The sequence below is a fragment of the Vigna radiata genome, chromosome 1 (genome assembly GCF_000741045.1).
Source record: "Vigna radiata var. radiata cultivar VC1973A chromosome 1, Vradiata_ver6, whole genome shotgun sequence".
Lineage (NCBI taxonomy): Eukaryota > Viridiplantae > Streptophyta > Magnoliopsida > Fabales > Fabaceae > Vigna > Vigna radiata.
Genome location: NC_028351.1, coordinates 32,942,741 through 32,964,123, shown reverse-complemented (window position 1 = coordinate 32,964,123; position 21,383 = coordinate 32,942,741). Strand labels below are relative to the sequence as shown.

At 32.7% G+C, this 21,383-nt stretch overlaps 1 protein-coding gene and 1 pseudogene across 2 annotated transcripts; both read right to left on the bottom strand.

Moving 5' to 3' along the window:
• Positions 1–769: 769 nt before the first annotated feature.
• LOC106770094 (short-chain dehydrogenase TIC 32, chloroplastic) lies at positions 770–5,391 on the bottom strand. Of its 2 annotated transcripts, none has more exons than XM_022780242.1 (9): positions 5,125–5,391; positions 3,870–4,101; positions 3,632–3,711; positions 3,178–3,331; positions 2,970–3,048; positions 2,203–2,290; positions 1,820–1,866; positions 1,080–1,283; positions 770–992 (listed from the first exon to the last, which is right to left on the bottom strand). In XM_022780242.1, the coding sequence occupies exons 1-8, from the start codon at positions 5,228–5,230 to the stop codon at positions 1,122–1,124; spliced, it is 948 nt and encodes a 315-aa protein (XP_022635963.1). In that variant the 5' UTR covers positions 5,231–5,391; the 3' UTR covers positions 770–992; positions 1,080–1,121. The 2 variants fall into 2 exon arrangements, with proteins under 2 accessions (XP_022635963.1, XP_022635975.1); XM_022780254.1 differs by having other exon boundaries at positions 771–992; positions 2,203–2,287.
• Positions 5,392–14,983: 9,592 nt separating this feature from the next.
• LOC106762018 lies at positions 14,984–15,780 on the bottom strand (annotated as a pseudogene).
• Between the last annotated feature and the right edge of the window lie 5,603 nt (positions 15,781–21,383).

The window sequence follows — 21,383 nt, the reverse complement described above, 5'->3', positions numbered from 1 at the left end:
TCTTTGAAAATTTTCAAATAAATTATTAAAACTTTTAATCGGATTCCTAAATCAGAAAAGTAAGTTCACTGGTGAACCACTAAAATGATGTGAATTTTAAAGATCACAGGGATTCAATTAAAAACAATTATATTGTATTTATACTGATGTACGGAGTCATGCTTATTCAAGAATTGTCCTTCAAAACACAGGCCTATGGCAACTTTTGATTTAGGTACTTTTGGGCATCTTCTTTCTTCATCTCTATAATTTCATCCTACACTCATTTGAAAATTTCAAATTTACTATCTAGTTTAATATTCTTATTTTGAGTTTTGAGTTTCGGAACATAGAGATATTATATAATAGACAATTTGAAATATTAAATTTGTATTTCAAAATACACAATTTAGAATATAAAATTTATATTTTGAATTCTACATTCCAAAATTTACTTTTTGCGGTCTGACCTCCATAATTTCTATGTTGTTTGAGCCACTAAGCTAATGGCGAAAAGGGAATTTTAATTTGTTTAATTCCTCGAATTAATAAAATTTATGTGTTTAGTTTTTATTAGAGATTAAATATATATATATATATATATATATATATATATATATATATATATATATATATATATTTCAATATGAAGAATAGAATATGTTATATATGAAGAATAAAATCGTTAGACAAAAAGGACAACATTCATATATTTCTTAAATATGAAACCTAACATCAAACTATAAAATATGTTATGTTTTAAAGATCGAAAACATAATTAATCCTAAAATTAATTAACTAAAATTAATTGGTATAAAATTTGAAAAAAGAATATAGATTCCAAGATATAAGAGTTGCCAAAAGGGATGATAGGAACCTTATAAGTGCAGAAGAATATGTTCAGCAGTTACATGATTAATCCTCAAACGAGCGCACCAGAGATAAAGTTGCGTTACTTTTAAGCCATCTGATACCACCAGCTACTTCATCTTGAGCGTGACACAAACCATTAGCTAAATGAAATTGGAGCATAATCAGATACATCTCACATTAATTGGAATTTATGGTCAGAGTCTAGCTATGATAAGATATGAACTCACTTATTTATCAAACATGTTCAATTTTTAATTGGTAACATTATATCAGGATTTGACCAAATTTGAGGTATGTTCCCACAGTTTCCTTGCCAGCTCTGGATCAACTGCTTGTGAACTTGCTTCAGCTAAGTTACTATCCACAAAGTAACGACCACTCAACCCTTTTATCTGTGGATGCAATGCAACGTAACATGTAGTTGCTGCTCCCTATGTTCAAAGCAAATATGTATATATTAGGTGATAAAGGATGAAAATCATACTAGATAACTTTATGATAAAGGAAAACATCCTTAAGCAATTTACTATGATAACTAAGTCGTATACGAGATTGTCATAATTCATTTACCAACTTGATGAGTTTGATCATTACAAATACACAGATATGATGAAAATGTAATTGGTGTTGTTGTAATCAGTAAACTAATTCTTTATTTTCTTACATGGTTCAAGTGGAGCAAAATAATTAATTAAAAAAAGCTTTGTAACCATTTTCACAAATAGTCTATAAGCTCTAGCCAAATTTCCTTGTACTTGTCTACAAGGAAATTGTGCTAGATGAAATTGTAATCTAATAAGGAAGAACTTGACAAACCTGTCTCAACAAAGATTTTTCCTATTGATAAGATATAAAACATTCAAATTTCCACCACCTTTATTTATTATTTCATGTAAGTAATGATAGTTTATCTCACAGTGTGATAAGGTTTTATTGTTGTTGTGTTTCAAATACGCGATAAGTTTACCTGCTGGATATTTTTCATCACATATTTACCAAGTAGACCAACAAACACTGCATAAAAGTAGGAGCAAACTGTCAATATAACAAGCTAAACAACTGCAATTCACTTACATCCTTAGGAACCCGCTGTTTCAAGAAGAGGGTAGAATATAATAAACATTTCTTCTCTTTATTTGTTCCATACTGTCATGCTAGATTCATATAAACAGCTGACATATCGCCACACAGTTTGTCACCTAAGAACTGGGTTAATGGATGGTTGAGAAAGAGTAATGATGGAAAGTAAAAATATATGGACCAGAATGTGATATAACATGCATAATCAATGACAGATGTAGTTTTTCACATACAAAATTAAAATAAAACACCAAACTAGAAAGAAATTACCATCTATTAAACTGTGATGACGAAATAGACTGGTGGCAATTGGTCCTGGGCTAACTGAGTTTGCAGTTATTTCTGTGCCCTCTTCCTGCTAGAAGTAAACATCAAGTACCATGGTGACTGTTCTGTTATATGTTGCTCTAACCTTTTGATAATGATCATATTTCCAGAAATAGGAAAATGCTTTTTCAAAATAACAGAAATAGGTGCAACTTGTGATTGGAAAAACCTCATAGATGAGCTAAATGGTAGCAATAGGTGAATATGATTCAATACGAATCTAAACAAATATGCTCACGGATATACATGAATTATTTGATATCTGAGTAAACGATCATGCAGCACATCTTATTTAGCATAGGACATCTTAACATGTACATGACTAATTCTTATTCAGGGATTTGACATAAGGCACCAACTTCTCATTTACCAGTTACACCATATTAGATTCCCCACAAAATCATCAATATGTATTTGAGTTTTTGAGTTGTTTGTCACAAAGGTGCACTCATATAATATTCTTCTGGATAGATCATTTAGTGCGTGAAACAAACAATTCAAGGGGCACACTGGCAGTCAGATCATGCATCATCAACTAAAGGTAAAGCCAAATTGAGCCTTATGTTATATCACATCACATGAGCTCATTTTACATGTCAAATAGAAATCAGAAACGTATAACGTAAATAAATAAATTTCAAGCCACCAAGGCTGCATCCTCCCTGCAGGTATAACATAACACAATCAATAACATCAATTAAGTTGGTCACCTTAAGCCGTCTGGCAAGCTCATTGGCATGCAAAACATTGGCAAGCTTTGACTGCCCATATGCAGAGAAACTATTATACCTGTACATTGACAAGAAAATGAAAAATATTGGTTAGTAATTACCAATGAAAAGGGGGTGAGCTGAGAGGAACACGTAAAGCTAAAAAGTGTCAACAGTACTAAACTTTATGCAATTAGACGTATGTTACCCTGATTCATCATTAATTTTATCAAATCTAATCCCTTCAGGATATGATAATTTATGACGTCTTGATGAGACATTCACGATCCTTCCCTCCTTCCTTTGTTCAATAGCCGTCTGTTTCATTGTTTCAAGCAATAAGTTTGTCAAAAGAAAATGACCTGCAAAAGGAACCTCATATCTCAAATTCCCCTAGAAAAGGGACAAGGTAATAATACTCCTGTATACAACTCAATACTATATAAATAATAATTTCAGGTGAAAAAAAAGGAATTGGAATTGATAAAATTTACAAAGTCATAAATTCTAAATTATGAAATTGAGATACGGAAGTATACTCGGCATCTTTTTATATGACAATTTGAAACAATTATTGTTTCAAGACCAACGAGTATAACAATCAATCAAATTCCATATTTGTGTGTGTATTGTCCTCGTAAGGTTTAAGATGAAATTCTAACCAACATGGTTTGTTGCAAATTGTAGTTCTATATTGTCTTTGGAGAGCCTGAATGGTGTTGCCATGATTCCTGCATTATTACTTTGAACAGAAACAAATAACTTTCAGTGTATACAACAGCTTATGTTGAAATTTACCAACTAGCTTTCTTCAAGCAAATAGCATTTTGATGAACGGTTAAAGTCAGAGAAAACACCAAAACTTCCATTCAAAGAGTACATATGAAAGTAGTAACATACACAAGTATATTCAGAGGAAGACCACAAGATTTAAATTGTGCTGCAAATTTCCTAACTGATTCCAGTGAGCTAAGGTCCAGCTCCATCATGTCAATTTTTGCAGATGGGTTATCTCTTTGTATTGTTTCCTTGATCTCCCCACCAGCTGCCATATTTCTGATCCCCATAACAACATGAACACCGCGTAATGCAAGCACACGTGCAGTTTCAGCTCCAATACCACTAGTTGCCCCTGAAATAACATGTATCACACAATGATAACAAGTCTCTTGCGTCAAAAATCGCAGAAAACGACAAACATTAAATAAATTGAGCACCATGATGATGAATTAATTCCACCAACATGTATTTCCATATCTACAACAACATACTAGACACAGCCACTCACAATTAAATATATTACAGGCAAAAGCAACCACAATAATAACAATATCATTATATAAAAATGTAAAGATAGCCGCAACATCAAGGATTATGGGGTTTGATCACAACTACAATTATCACCGCATCCTCAGCACTTTTTCACAATTTTTTTGCAATATCAATGATTCTGACAAATCCACTCAATGATTCTAAAAATGTTGAAAATAATCCAAGTTTGAATCTAAGTTTGATAAAAATGACAAAATTAAACATAGTATAAGAAAAAAGGCTTTATAAACTTAATATTTCGAGATTTTGAATTAAAAATATTATCAATACTTTTATATATATCACAAAGGTCATCATGGAAAAATATAAACTCTCCCTTAAGATAGAATTCTTGAGAATAATCCAAGTGTGAAACTTAGGTTTTGAATCCCTTTAGGTTGGACTAAGGTCATATATGTAATTTCTTCTTAATAAACTCTCTTAAAATCCATCGGGAAGAACCACCACTGCAACCATAATTTAAACGTTGTCGAGAAGACAGAGAAGCGTAATTCTCCAATAATGATTGATTAATACAAGCATGTCTCAAGCATAATCATAAAGACAGAAAGTGAAATCTTGCTCAATAACCATCAAGACAATAAACCTATAGCATTTCTTCTTCTTCTTCTTCTCTGTTCCACTTCAACAAAACAAAAATCCCAACCTAAAAGGTTGAAAGTTGGAATCATATTGAATGAAAGACATATACCCATTTAAATAAAGTTTAAATTTTTAAAAGGGCAAATTTGCATCTCATAAGAAAAACAGCAGTAATGAGTAAATTAAGGAAGAACAAAACAAATAAAGGAAACCCATTTTCATTTTCTATTCATTAATTAACCTGTAACAATGGCAGTGAAGTCAGTGGCATCAATTCCCTGAGTAACTTCCTCAGCAGTAGAAGAAGCTGAGAATCCAGAAGGTCCTTTTCTTCCCAACCACCACATTTTTTTTCTCTTATCCCTGTTCAGACAGAAGCTCACACGATCGTATTGTGCTGCGTTTCACTTCAATTTCTCGCTTCAATCAAAATCCCACTTCGCAAAATCGTCTTCATTTTATACATTTTGACGAACAAGAACATAATGATCGTCTTTGAAAATTCTGAATTATTACAAAATAAGTATTTTATATTTTCTTAAAAAGTACCAAGCTTTTGAGGAAAATATAATACACACATGAGATTTGTCACTAAAGATTATTTATCACTAAAGATTATTTATCTTTGAGGAAAAAGTGTCTTTTAACAATTTTTTGACAACTTTTTTACAAAGCATATGTGGTAGTCTATGATTGGTCCGTTTCAAATATTTTTTTAAATATAAATTTAAATAGACCAGTAAAATGATGACATGTATCCTGTTGTCAAAAAGTTGTTAAAAAAGAGTTGTCAAAATATCATTGTCCTTATCTTTATCGTCCTGAATTTTGTTACCAAATTATGAAATTTACATATTTTATTATTTGATTTTAAAATTGGTTTAATATCTAATTTCGTTTCCAATTTGATTGGTAAATCTCAATTTAGTCACTCGTTAAAAAAATGTTTGAAATGAGTCCTTAATTTTAATTTTTTGAATCAAATTAGTCCTTTCCGTTAAATATAACCAAACAGAATTAATGGGATGATGTGACAATAGTTAGTGGTTACATGTCAAAATATAATTATGTGTGTGCTTAATGTTGGTTAATTAGAGAAAAAAATGTTTTATTAAGAAATTGGATTTTTTTAATTGGGGATAAATTGCCAGCCATTAGGGTTTTAAACTAATTTTATGCAATTCAATAAAAACAAAGTTTAAGGTAGCTGGAGTTCTTCACTTACATTGTCAATACTATACAACAGTGGGTGTTCTTTGATATAGAAAGTCTATTCGAAGAACTTCAAGAATTAGGGATTCAAACCTGAATCCGAACCAGAGAAATTGATAAGAAGAAGGTTGTTTCTGTGGTAAGAATCGTGTGTCTCTTCTCCCTCTGAGAAGAGTATTTATTTGAAAATCAAAAGGCATAAAAATTTCCACTACCTTCTAACAGAAATGCAACAGAAGTAATTAAAGTATTAACTGCCACGAATAACCACGTGTCTTTTATTTAAATCCCTATATAATTCCCCTGCCTTCATAAAAATCCTTGACCTCAAGGATTAAAATTCGGATATTTCTTCTTTAAATCAAAGAAATATTCCCAAGTGACATCTTCTAACAATTAGTGATTCCACTTCACAAAGACTTTGGTGACAACTTTATTACCCTCTTCACAGTTGTTCGATCCAGAATTTCCTCAGGTTCTTTGCCCCTCATAACACCGTCAAACTCTGCAGGAAGTGAGTTGGAACTAGGTGTGTGACCCACCTTTCTTCTAAGCTGTGAAATGTGAAAAACATCATGAATTTCTTACCCCTGCGAAAGCCTGAGCTTATAAGCCACTGCTCCAATCTGATCCACTATTTGAAATGGACCAAAATATTTAGGTGCTAATTTGGCATTAGATCTGAATGCCACATAAATTTGGCGGTATGGATGGAGCTTCACGTACACAAAATCACCAATATCATGGGATCTGTCACTCCTCTTCTTATCAGCCAATTGCTTCATTCTATCTTGCGCCCTTTTCATGTGAAATTTGACTAGCTTTAAGGCCTCCTCTCTTTTCTGCAAACTTTTGTCAATGATTTCCACCTTTGACTCCCTTGGTAAATAAGGAAGGTAAAGTGGAGGAGGTTGTCCAAACATCACCTCATAAGGACTGCACTTTATGGCAGTATGATGGGTGGTATTGTACCACCACTCGGCTAAAGGAAGCCATTTAGCCCACTCATGGGGAGTATCACAACACATACAGCGCAAAAACGTCTCCAAACATCTATTCACAACTTCGGATTAGCCATCGGTTTGGGGATGATAAGCTGATGAAAGGTGCGATTGAACTCCCTAGAGTGACATCCAATCCTTCCAGAATTGACTAACAAAGATGGGGTCTTGGTCACTGGTGATAGAATCTGGAAAACCATGCAATTTGAACACGTTGTCCAAGAAGGATTGAGAAACTTCAGTAGCACTATCAGGATGTTTTAAGGACATGAAGTGAGAAGCCTTGCTTAATCTGTCCACCACCACATATATAACTTGTTTACCGTTGGATGCTGGTAAACCTTCAATAAAATCCATGGTGATATGCTGCCATATCCTCTCTGGTATTGGTAAGGGTTGCAGCAAACCTGGAGAAGCAGATGTGTCATATTTACATTTTTGACAAATCTCACATGTTAGTACAAACCGACTAACATCTTTGGTCATACCCCGCCAATATACTACGGATTTCAACCGTTTTAATGTAGCATCCCTACCAAAGTGGCCACTAGTAGAACCTGCATATACCCAATGCAATAACTCATTTCTCAAGGCACCATCTTTCCCTACAACCAATTTGCCCTTCCTTCTAAGTTCATTTTGAGTCCAAGTATAATGTTTATGTGAGGAAGTATCTTTTTGTAATTCCTGGAGCAGTTTTTGAATGCTCACATCATTCTGCCAAGAAGCTATAATTCTAGTCAACATGTTGCTTTCAGGGATGAGAGTTGTGATAGCTTGGCAGTCCACAGATTCTTGTTTAGATAAAGCATCAACGACTACATTTTCCCTGCCTTATTTGAATTCAATTGTAAAATCAAATTCCATTAATTTCACCAGCCATTTTTGTTGGAATGTTGTAGTCAATCTTTGACTCAATATATACTGCAAGCTTCTATGGTCTGTGCGGATAACAAAGTGTCTATTCAACAAATAATGCCTCCATTTTTGGACTGCGAAAACCACTGCTAGCAATTCTTTTTCATAGGTGGAAAGTGATTGTTGTTGCATATCGAGAACCCGACTAATAAAAGCAATTGGGTGGTGATCTTGCATCAGGACAACACTAATTCCCAAACCTGAAGCATCCACCACAACCACAAACACCTTAGAAAAATTAGGTAATGCTAATACTGGAGATTGGGTCAAACAATCCTTGAGAGATTGAAAAGAAGCCTTGGCCTCCTCAGACCAATAAAAACTATCTTTCTTCAACATATTAGTCAATGGTCGTGCTATCAACCATACCCCCGAACAAAGCGTCGATAGTACCCGACAAGTCCCAAAAATCCTCTCAACTACTTCAAGGACGTTGGAATAGGCCAATTCTGGACAGCCAAGATTTTTGCAGGGTCGGTGGATACACCCTCCTTTGTGATAAAATGACCTAAATACTCAACTCGTTCTACACCAAAGTAGCATTTGGATTTCTTAGCATACAAAGAATTTTGGCGCATAGTCAACAATACGCTATGCAAATGCGAAAGGTGATGTGGAAGATCTTGCTGTATATTAATATATCATCAAAGAACACCAAAAGAAAGTGTCGCAAATAATCCTTGAAAACATCATTCATGAGACCTTGGAAGGTGGTTGAAGCATTAGTTAAGCCAAATGGCATAACTAAATACTCAAAGTGACCTCCGTGGGTCTTAAATGTAGTTTTATGAATATCACCATCTCCATTCGTACTTGATTATATCCGGACCGTAAATCAATTTTAGAAAACACCATAGAACCATGTAACTCATCTAACAGATCATCCACTAAAGGAATAGGAAATCTATCCTTAATGGTTTGTTTATTAAGGTCTTGGTAATCCACACAGAGTCTCCAAGAGCCATCTTTTTTTCCAACCAAAACAACAGGGCTAGCAAAAGGGTTGCTACTTTGCTGTATGATACCAGATTTAAGAGAGTTTTGCACCAATTTGTCAATAATATCCTTCTGTTGTTTAGCATACCTATAGGGCCGCTTGTTGATAGGATTGACGCCTGTAACCAAGGGAATTTTGTGATCATGACCAGGTTGTGCAGGAGGCAGAGTGGTAGGTGTTGAAAAATATCATCAAATTGCAACAATAATGCCTCTATAGAGTTAGGAATGGCTGGAAGTCCGCATGTGTAGTCAAGGAGTGGAAGAGAAAATCGTTATCCTGGTTACACAATTGCAATAGGGATAAATGAACACCACCAGTAATTGTTTTCTGCAATTGTCTTTTTCTAGCAGTTTTCAGCCCAATGTTAGTAGTACCTCTCAAAACCATCCTCTTGCCCTGGACAGAAAATTGCATAGTCAACTTATCAAAATTCCAAGTAATGTCTCTGAGGGTAACCAACCATTCAATTCCTAATACCACATCACAACATCCTAAAGGAATTAGAAGCATATCTGATGTAAATTCCCTATTGTGCATTGTCCAAGGAAACTATTTAGCAATGGCAGTGATGTTTACTCGAGCCCCATCAGCCACTACTACACTTAAAGGGGAAATAGCAGTCAACAGATAACCCAATTGTTTAGCTACGGACTCATCCAAGAAATTATGGGTACTACCGCTGTCAATGAGTATATGCAGAGGTTTCTTCTTAAAGTAACCGGTCACCCTCATAGTGTTGAAGGTTGCGATACTAGTCAAGGCATTAACTGAAATGTGAGGGTCCAAGGAAGGATTATCATCTTCGTGTGTATCATCAAGCTGATCGACAAGTTCCTCCTCATTGTCACTTACCTCCAGAACATGAATCTCCAATTTCTTATGTGTCAAAGCATGGGCAGGGCTGTAAGGTTCATCACAAAAATAGCAAAGGCCCTTTGATATCCTCTTAGTCATAAAAGCAAGAGTGAGTTTCTTATTAGAGTGTCGTTGGTTTGTCTGGGAGTCAGTGGGTTTGTTCAGAGGTTTCGGTGGAGGAAAACTAGCCTTTGTATTCGTATATGAACTCGGGGATTTAAAAGAAAATTTGGGCGGAATGTTTGAAGCAGAAGCGGACTCATACAATTTAGCCAAATGGAATGCCTTCCTTAAATCTCGGGGTTGAAACATTTTGACAGCCAAATGGAATATCCTTTTTCAAACCGCCTAAGAAGCAACTTAACAAATGGTTGTCACTGAGATCCAACCGAGAAGTTATAGCATCAAAGTGATCATGATATTCAACCACAGAACCAGTTTGCCGTAATTTCATAAGATCCGACATATGGTCATCATCGATCTCACCAAAACGATCGATTAATATACGGGTAAAGTTGGTCCAAGTTGGAAGGTGACCGCCTGGAAGAGTCTTAACAAAAGAAGTATTCCACTACAGTGCCTTTCCTTCAAAATGGATTACTGCTAATTTCACACGAAAATATTTCGGAGTGCCGTCAATCGCAAAGAACGTTTCACACTGATAAATCCATTGTTGGCCAAACGGCTGCCACAAGAATAGGTGGAGTTCGAGTTGTGGGCACCGCTAGAATTAGGACTGCGCCATGAAGCGTCATTCGCAGATTTAGAGGTCCGGTGTAAGGTCTCCAGGATGCGCCGATCAACCGATGCTTTAATTGCTTGTCGAATTGAAGTTGTAAGCTCAATTAAACGTTCGTCGAGTTTCGAAATAACTTTGTTCTCTAATTGCTCCTCTTGTTCGCACATTGCTGCTTGAAGACGAGTTGCCTCTGCCATAAGTGTCGATGGAAGGTCCAATCTGATACCACTGATATAGGAAGTCTAGGAATAAAGATTATTCGAAGAACTTCAAGAATTAGGGATTCAAACCTGAATCCGAACCAGAGAAATTGAGAAGAAGAAGGTTGTTTTTGTGGTAAGAATCGTGTGTCTCTTCTCCCTCTGAGAAGAGTATTTATTTGAAAACCAAAAGGCATAAAAATTTTCACTACCTTCTAACAGAAATGCAACAGAAGTAATTAAAGTATTGACTACCACGTATAACCACGTGTCTTTTATTTAAATCCCTATATCATTCTTCTTCTTGTTTGTAGAAAGATTATTGAGGGCATAGCTAGAAGTAATGAAGGAAAACAGGTTGGACATCGGGGGATCTAAATATCGATGCTTTTGGGGAGTGTTGCAATTAAAAGTGGGAGATCCATTTTACAAAGTAGTGTAAAGGAAGTATATCCAACTTTCATTGGAATTTTAGACAAGCAACAAAGCCGCCACCAGCTCAGGTTCATGGTTTGAAAACTTGAGGATAACCATTGTTTTATTGAAATGCTTGGATCCAGCCATGGAGGAAGCTTCAGGCTTTGGCTATGAGGAATTCTTGGAGGAAGGATACTACGATCCTGAATTGGAAGAATTAATGATGAGGATTGAGCAAGATGGTGTGTGATTTAATAAATCTTACGAAAAAATGAAGACATTTATTGTTCGAATCGATGAATCGGTTTCTCCAGACTATTTATTTGAGACATTAATCTTTAGAAGACTAACAACTTTGGGAAAATTGTCAATGTTTGGATTGCAACTAAGTTCAAGATAACTTCATATGAGAATATAAGGGTTGAGGACGGTCCTTTCCGCATTCCGAAGACGTGTAATTCAACCCTAAATCAATTTATCCCCAATTAAAATACCTAATTTCTTAATAAAACCTTTTCTTCTCTAATTAACTAATATGTAAGCATGCATACAATTATATTTTGATGCGTAACCACTAACTACTGCCACATCATCATCCCATTAACTCCGTTAGGTTATATTTAACGGAAGGGACTAATTTGACTAAAAATTTAAAAGTAAAGACCAATTTCAAACACTTTTCTAATGAGGGACTAAATTGAGATTTTCCAACCAAACTGGGGACAAAATTGGATATTAAACCTTTAAAATTTTATGTATTTCGTTGTACTAAACTTTTGTAGATTGAGTTTTTTTTACATGGGCAAAAACAAGTTTGATTTTATGTAAGTATGCAAATTTTAAAAAAATTACGGATAGAGGCAAGTTGTGGATATGAAATGAAAAAGTTGTGTTCCATGCACGACTTCACCTTTACACAATGGTTAGAGGTGAGGTTCTACACCCAAAAACGATTTTAGGGTCTGGTAATCGATTATCAGGCCTTGTAATGGATTACAATGTGCTGAAGTTGTGCAAAATGGCACAACTTTACCTTATATAGGCAAAAATTATCTCGTAATCGTTACAGCAAGGTTGTAATCGATTACCAGTAGTGCAAATGGGCAAAAACTCTTTGGTAATCAATTACAGTAGGGTTGTAATCAATTACCAATAGTGTAAATGGGCAAAAACTCTATAGTAATCGATTACAACAAGATTGTAATCGATTACCAGAGGGTTTTGTCATTAAAACAAAGAGTTTTTTTTGTTCTTCACCATCAATGTAGGTTATGTTTGTTGATTACAGCATACTTTTTTTAACATATGTTTGACAATGTTGATTACATCATTGTTTTAGAGAGAAAACAAATTTAAATGATCATTAATTAGTGTAAAAAGAAATTAAAGCTTAAAAGAAATTTTATAAACAACATTGATACTATTTCATTAATTTATGAAGGGATTACAAAAAAGTAAGATTGAACAAACAACTCTCGACGATATAGGCATGTTCTCCTACGATGACCTTTGTTGCGGTAGTAAGAGCATTTTTTTGGTTGATCGAAGGTGGATTGATCCATATCGTTATGAGTTCTATTGGTAGTTGGTCTTCCGGATGCCTTGTGTCATTTTTGAGGATATAATATGAAGTTTAGACCGGTATATGCAAACCAATAATCTTCATTTTGGATGTGATGAAATTGTACTTCGTATGCCTTGTATATGTTGTTAAGACTGTACTGGATCAATATATTGGGTTAATGGTATATAGGGATATGCACAAACCGCAATGACATGATGACATGGGAGACAAGTAGCTTGGAAGTGACCACAATCACACCACCATTCATTTAGCCTGACATTAAACGAAATTGGATGTGGGCGATATTGGTGGGATGTTGAAATTTTCTGAACATCAAATTCTAAATTTTTACGATCGTACCGATGAACATGACAAAATGAAGATTGTTGTTAATTTTTGCGAATAATGTCAATGATTTCTTTTGGATATTGGTGGCCTGCTTGTAGCATGTACTATGCTTTTAAGCTTTGTTCAACAAATCATGATTGTGTCCTGTTGTTTTTTATCAGAGTACAAATTGGTAATGAAAATGTTCCCTTTAGAACGAAGTTCATGCACTCAATAAGATTAGTGGTCATATGTCCATATCTTCTGCCTTGATCAAAAGCCTGAGACTATTTTTTTAATGGAATTTTATCTATCCAAGCTACTTGCTGGGGTTGTAGTAAGCTTTGTCGTGAGAGTGGATTGCTTCACCTCGTAAGCTATAAGCACATAATAAAATATAAATTTAAATATTTTTGTGTAGAAAATTGAAAATTTAGATTGGTAGTAAAATTTTAGGTTTAATAGCCAATTTTGTCTCTAGTTTCGTTGACAAAACTCAATTTAGTCCCTTGTTTTAAAAGTGTTTGATATGGATCCTCACTTTTAAAATTTTGAGTCAAATTAGTCCCTCCCGCTAAATAGAAACAAACGGCGTTAAGGATTTGATGATTTGGTAGAAGACATGTTATTTTATAAATATATTTATGCTGACGTATTAGGGAATGGGTGCAGAGATAAAATTTAGAGGTGCACTTGATATTTTCTAGGCGAGGCCCAAGCCCTTTAGGTTTTCTTTTTTCTTTTCTTTTTCAGAAACGAAGGTCTCTTCTCCACCTTCATTAGCGGCAGCTTTGCCCTCTGCATGGCCAACGCCGCCGTGCCTTCCTCTGGATGACCAAAACTGTCGCCGGCAGCACCGATTGTTGCCAGAGACACCACTAGCCACTACAACATTCCTCCCTCCGTGAGCATTTGATGACACTGTTATCGTTACCATTAGGTTCTAATTCTGAGTAAACGCAACCGGCGAAAATGCTGTCGTCTTGTGGAGCAAATCGCATGTTTCTCCTCTTCGAATCGCAAACACAAATCGCAACTCGTCCTGAGCCCTAATTCCTTCGCTTCACTTCAGCCTCTGATAGCATCACTGTCAATACCGATCAGAATCACTGGCGACATCACCTTCGTTGCGTCCTCACAATCACTGTAACTCTGATCGAGATTCGAAACATTATCGTCACTCTTCTCCTTCTTTCACTCAACTCAACATTTTTACTCCATCCTATCTCTTTCTTATTTTATTTTATTTTTTTGTTTCAAGATTTATTATATTATGTATTGGTCTGGATTTGCTTTCCATTGAGAATTAAAAGAAGAACATTTTCCTCTTCAATTGAATATTTGAGGTTCTGGAAATCAAATTTACAGAGTAGTGGTATAGTCAAAATTACGCTAGTTGCAAATTGATTTTGTTGATTTGTTATTTGCTTGCTGAAAGTGTTGTGTTTGCGTGGATTACTTTTAGATATGATTGAAGAGTTGATCAGCAAAGGGCATCAGCTTGATGTTCTTCATTTTACAAATGAGGTGGGTCTTGTGGATAAGTTCCCCCTCATATTCCCTTGTGTGACTGTGGTGAATCGATGATTGAAAAAAATATGTAATGGGAAAAGGCTTTAAAGCACGATGGAAGAGAAACATAAAAGAAACAATTTATACAGTTAACTACACTACAAATATAAAGAAACAATTTATGCAGTTCGGTCACAAACGAAATTCTAAATCATATCATGTTTATAAATTGTGGATAAATTTGACGCACATTTTATTAACTGTGGACATATTTCAAACACTTTTAAAAATAAGGACTGATTTGACATTAGACGACGAAAGTAGGGACAAAAGAGGCTGTTAAACCTAAAATTTTTTAAGTAATACCTAAATTGATGAATTGTCGTTTCAGTTCTTGATTCTTGAATTTGTTGTTGAAGTTGGAGGCTAGATGACATATGCAATAAACAGAGTTCAAACCATTCTTTTCCCAACCAACTTCTTCTAATCTTAAGAGTGATAGGATACCCTTTGTTGAGGGGTAACATGTTCTCGAAGTAATTGAAAGAACCATATTAATGCCTCCTTTGTCTCACCTTCTACAATGCCAAATGCCAATGGAAAAAGATTTTTGTTGCCATCTTGAGCGATCGCGATAAGCAAATTTCCATGATATTTGTCCGTTAGAAAAGTTCTATCCACTTGGAGAATAAGTTTACAATATTTGAATCCTTCCATGCAAGGACCGAAAGACCATAACACTATTTCCATAACATAACAATCACTGTCAGGTTCTCCATCAATCTTCACTAGAGAACCAGTGCATTGCGGAATTGTACCAGGATTTGCATCTTTGACCACATGTAACCATCTGGGGAGATTGTTATAAGAATCTTCCTAGTCACCAAACTCCACAGCAAGAGCATGTTGTTTGGCCATCCAAACTTTTCTGTATGACACAGAATATCCAAAGTGATTGTTGATGTCTGCAATCAAACTCTTGATGGGAATGGAAGGGTTTGATATGATGAACACAATTAGGTTACTATTAAGATTTGTATGATCTTGAGATAGTATGGTTGAGAAACACAATATGTGGTCCGTCAACGTTCTTGATTTCCCAATGTTGACGGACTTTACTATAGTTTGCCTGCAAACATCATTGGCAGCCATTGTGGTATTCCAGACAACGTACAAAGTATATTTTAGGCTCCGATTCAACAACGCTGAATTTATATCCGTTGTTGATGTGATATTGTTTAATTGCAAAAACTATCTCCTCCTTGGATTGTAATTGCATACGCTCAGGTCGCTCTACTATGGCATGTTGAGATTATTGTGTCATGTGTTGGTCATCGTTCTGTTCATCGCGAAGTAAGTTATCCAACTCATCGTTTGAGCTAAATTCATCAACATTATCTAATATCAAAAGTTCCTCTTTGATGATTTGTTATAATAATGATGCTCTGAAGTTCCACGATGTCATTAAATATATGGATTTGAGAGAGGAAGTTACAAGAATTTGTGGATGTAGAAAATGATTGCAAAGAGTAGTTGTAAAGAAGTATAAAATTTTTGGTTTTGTAATTTGAAGACAACATTGAGACTTAGTATATATATTTATTGTGGTTAATTAGGATTCCCAAAGTGCAGATGCCATTCTTTATTGTATATATTCTGCCAAAACATATAGCTAAACATATAGCCTGACAGCACCATGCATTTACGTCAAGATATTGGGCCATGCAGTTAGCTAAACATATAGCCCTGGAGCATGAAGTTAATTGACAGTAGCATATAGTTAATTGACACTATAGTCTGGAAAATTTTCAGCAATGAAAAAGACCATGCAGAGACTTTTACAATGTAATAACTATAATTTAAATTATTATTGTTTTGAAATTAAGTTTAATATACGAAATGAAATAAAAAAAATTAGAGTTAAGCAAAATAAATCATTGTTATTAGTTATATATATATTTTAGATTAATTACAATATATTTAAAGATATAATTAATTAACATTTTCAGAATTTATTTAATTATATTAATTAAGAAATAATTTATATTAATTATTAAAAAAATTAAAAAATGAAATTGTGAGGTACATGACTTCTATAGGTGATGTCGTTTATCCTACAATTTCACTTTTTTTTTTAATTAATATAAATAACATTATACTAAAAAAAATTAAAATAAACTAAATTACTTTGGTTTCAAAATATTGTTTAATATAATAAATTTACTTAAATTAATTTTAATAAAATTTAATCTATTTATTAAATTTGAATAACATGATTATAATAATAATTATTAATTATTGAATGAAAAACATTAATTGAGAAAAAAGAACTATTATTTTCTAAATTTATTTAATTCAAAAAAATTGTGAACAAAATTAATTTACTTACAAAAATAATTAAAACTATGAGATTTCTATTTAATAATATTTAAAATATTAAATTATTAATTACTCATAATTTACATTATTTTAAATATATTTAAAAACATTATTTAGTAATTACAAATGATTTAAATTAATTAAAAAATTAAAAAAGTGAAATTGTGTGGGTGCATGACTTCAATAGAAGAAGTCCTCCACCCCACATTTTCACTTTTTTAATTTTTTTTATTAATTTAAATCATTTATAATAAAAAAATGGTTATTAATTAATTATAATTAGTAAAAAAATATAGTATAATAAGAAAATTTCAAAAAAATTAATTACAATGAAATGAAATAAATTTATGAGTTTATATTTATATAATTACAATAATTATGGTTAGAAATTATTCAATTCCGATCATTTTAAAACAAATTTAATTTAATTATAAAAATAATTAAAATCATAAAATAGATAAACTAGGATCATCTCATCCGATTTAGAATGAGGAAGGCTTTGAGATCAAGAGCCCCTTTATCTTATGCATTTTTTTCACCTGGATCATGCAACGTTTCCAAATTCCATTGGATGATACTCGAGAGAATAAAAAGTTCATAATAACGACATAAGTGATAATGTCCTTTGGATATAAGAAAACCCTTTGCAATCAATGGGTTCACAAACATGCTCCTACTCCTGCTCAACGCCAACGTATTGGACGTCCTCAGCACCAACCACCTCTCCTTCAACAAGATACTTCTTCACTTGATGACATGATGAGGGGGATCAATGATCTGCAAACATTTGTTGGGAACAACTCAACATTATGAATGCTAGATTTGAATAATAAGAGTTAAACATGGGTGACCACTTTGATACAAATGATGCTCGAGTTGAACATCTTGAGCAAGACATGCAGTATCTTCAACGTCATTTTGGTCCATAGGGCGGATCTTCATAGATAGATTTCCATTTAATTGTATTGTCTTATAATTATATTTTTAGCTTCTTGTATTGCATTTCTAATTTAATAAAATAGTTTAAATTTTCTTTTTGACTTTGTTTTATGCTTTTCATTTCTATTTACCTTCAAAGAACGACTCATGGTAAAGATAATAATACATGTAAATGTAATCAACAACCATGTCTTTAAAATAATTAAAATAAGTACACAATAACAACATACACATATGTTAAAAAAGTATGTCAATGTAATCAACAAACATAACTTACATTGATAGTGAAAAACCAAAAAAAAAAACTTTTTGTTTTAACACTAAAACTCTCTGGTAATCAATTACAATCCTGCTGTAATCGATTACCAGAGAGTTTTTGCCCATTAACACTGCTGCTGTAATCAATTATCAGAGAGTTTTTGCCAATTTACACTACTGGTAATCGATTACCACCCTGCTGTAATTGATTACCAGAGAATTTTTGTCTATACAAGATGAAGTTATGCCCCCCTATAGGACTTCAACACTCTATAATTGATTACAAAACCTGGAAATCGGTTATCAGACCCTAAAATCGTTTTTGGATGTACAACTTCGCTTCTAACCATTGTGTCAGGGTGAAGTCATGCAGGAAAAACATGACTTCTTCATTTGAAGTTGTTTGGATTCTCACAACTTACTTATATCTATAATTTTTTAAAAATTTGTCTATTTACGTAAAATCAAACTCTTTTTTACCCATTTACGTAAATAAACGGTAGATTGAATAATTGTTAAATGTGTATTCATGTTCTTGAAAATTAGCAAATTAATATGTTCTTGAAAGTTTTATTTGTTCCATATAGGTTGAGATTCAAGTGAATGGTAATTTATAAATATAAAATTGAAGCGATTAGTTATTTTAGTTTTTTTTTTATATATATAATTTGACTCTCCTCCTCCTTCTTGAATTCCTTTTCATAAAAATTACATTTCAATAATAAAATTTTCTTGTAAAATTTCAAAACAAGTGTGATAGTTGTACTTTTTACTCATTTTTCTCTTCTTTCTTTCATTTTCCTTTTCATCTTCCTTCATTTTATAGTGTAATTGATAGATGTGGTAATCGTATTAATTATCGAGGTGTCATAAATAACTTATTTGGATGATAAATGTAATGAAACATAAAGTTAGTGTTGACGTGAAACTTGGAAGTCATTACAAACAAAGAATTGAAAAACAAAAGTTTCAATTAGTCATTATGTATATTAATTAAAATACAACTCAATTTTTAAAGTTCTTCCTTGATATTCAATTGAATCCTTCCGTATATATACAATATCTTAAAATAGGTTTTTTCTTTTAAATAGGAACTTTATCTTCTATTGTTTATAATTTTTAAACCAATCTATGTTTCAATATTAAAATTAATAATAAAGAATATTTTTATAAAGTCATTTACAAATAATAATCATTTGCTCACTTTGCATTACTTTTTGTTAACTCTTTGACATATGTAAAGTCATGCAAATATTAAAGTCCTCTAAGTAGTAACTCTCACAAAACCGGCGGTCCAATAACGGCCCGACAATGGATGAAATAGAAAGAGAAATGCCCACTTAGGACTTGCTAGGATGAGCTTTAACCATTGTTCTGATACCATATTAGAAGATGAGTTTAAGTCTAACTCAATCCCACAAAACCAACTTGTAAGGTGAGGTTTGCACCTCACTTATATATTATAAATTGGCTTTATCTCTAGTCGATGTGGGACTTCCAACAGATACATAAAGAAGTAACTAACACATATACATATAGACACATACATACGCAGGCACACACACATACACATAAAGACATACAAACACACACACACACACACACACATATATATATATATATATATATATATATATATATATATAAAGACACAAACATAGACAAATACAAACACACTCTCATACACATCCATCGAATACGAGAATCATATAAATAACTTATATGTTGTATATAATGTACTGTACCCCTAAGCTATAACTAAATATATCAAAATAAGTTTGAATCAGACATATCAAAATAAATTTGATCTGTTAGTTAATTTGACTTATTTTAGATTTAAGTTCGCTTAGGTTAAACAAAATTTAGTTTTTTCTTTTAAGAAAATAGTCAAATGGAATTCAATCCAAATTAAAGTGGTTCATACTGGTTAAAAATCATTTGACCTATAGCTTACCAACAATAATCTTTTACTATTTTTTATAAATTTTTTATTATAACTATTTATTACTTTTAATTACGTTAATAAACTGAAAATTTTGATTTAAAAAACAACGAAATTGTTGTTCAATAATATTTAAATAATTTGTATGTTTTATTTGTCAAAACTATGAATATTGACACTTTATTTTCAACGATTTATAATAGTATTTGATTCAACATGCGCTTATTTTGATTGTAATCGTAAGATATTCTTATGATATGTGAAGTCTTATCAGAAGTCCATTTTTATGAAGAAATCTAGATAATGATTTTGAATAAGTTTGGGAAGAAATTTTGAGAAAAGCAGTGATTATTTTTTATCAAAAAACAATTTTTGTGAACAATTTTGAAAACAAAAGGTGTAATTTTTTATTTTACAGCTACTATGACAAAACAAGACAAAGCAAAAAATATTTTTAGAAAAATTGTGACATACCAGATTTTTAGAGATTATTAGAAAATTTAAAAATATGACATACATTTATCAACTTGAGAAGCAATATTGATCCCATGAATATTTTACTAGTTAAATTATAAGTTTACATGCCTATAACTTTCTTAATTTTGTTATGATTTGTAAGAACAAAATGCTCTAAAAATGTATATACCACGCTGAGGTATATACATCTTGAGATACCATGTTAGAAGTGGGTTTTAGACCTAACTCAATCCCACAAAACCGGCTTGTAAGGTGAAGTCTACACTCCACTTATATATTATAAATTGACCTTATTTCTAATCGATGTGAGACTTTCAATATATACAAATAAAAATTATGAAATGAATTATAATAATGGGTATAAATTCCACGCTTATAATAAAAAACAAATTTTAAGCTTGAAAAATACCACCCAAAAGATAGAACAGCATACATATATTGTTGAGATTTTTATTCCACATATAAATTGATCATTGTAACCTTGTATTTTGCTTGGTCAAGTTTATGCTAAAATCCCACAGTTTCTTTGCCAAATCCATGTCCCTTCCATGCGAGCATGCTTCTGAAACATTATTATCCACAAAATACTTGCCACTGATTCCATTTACTTCTGGGTGTAATGCTGCATAGCATGTTGTCGAAGCTCCCTATAATCATACAAGTTTTTTTTATACATTTTCTGGTTCAACTTTTTAATCTTGAAAAATTATATTTTGTTAAATGTAAAATAAAAGAGGAATACTTAAAAATATATTTAAAT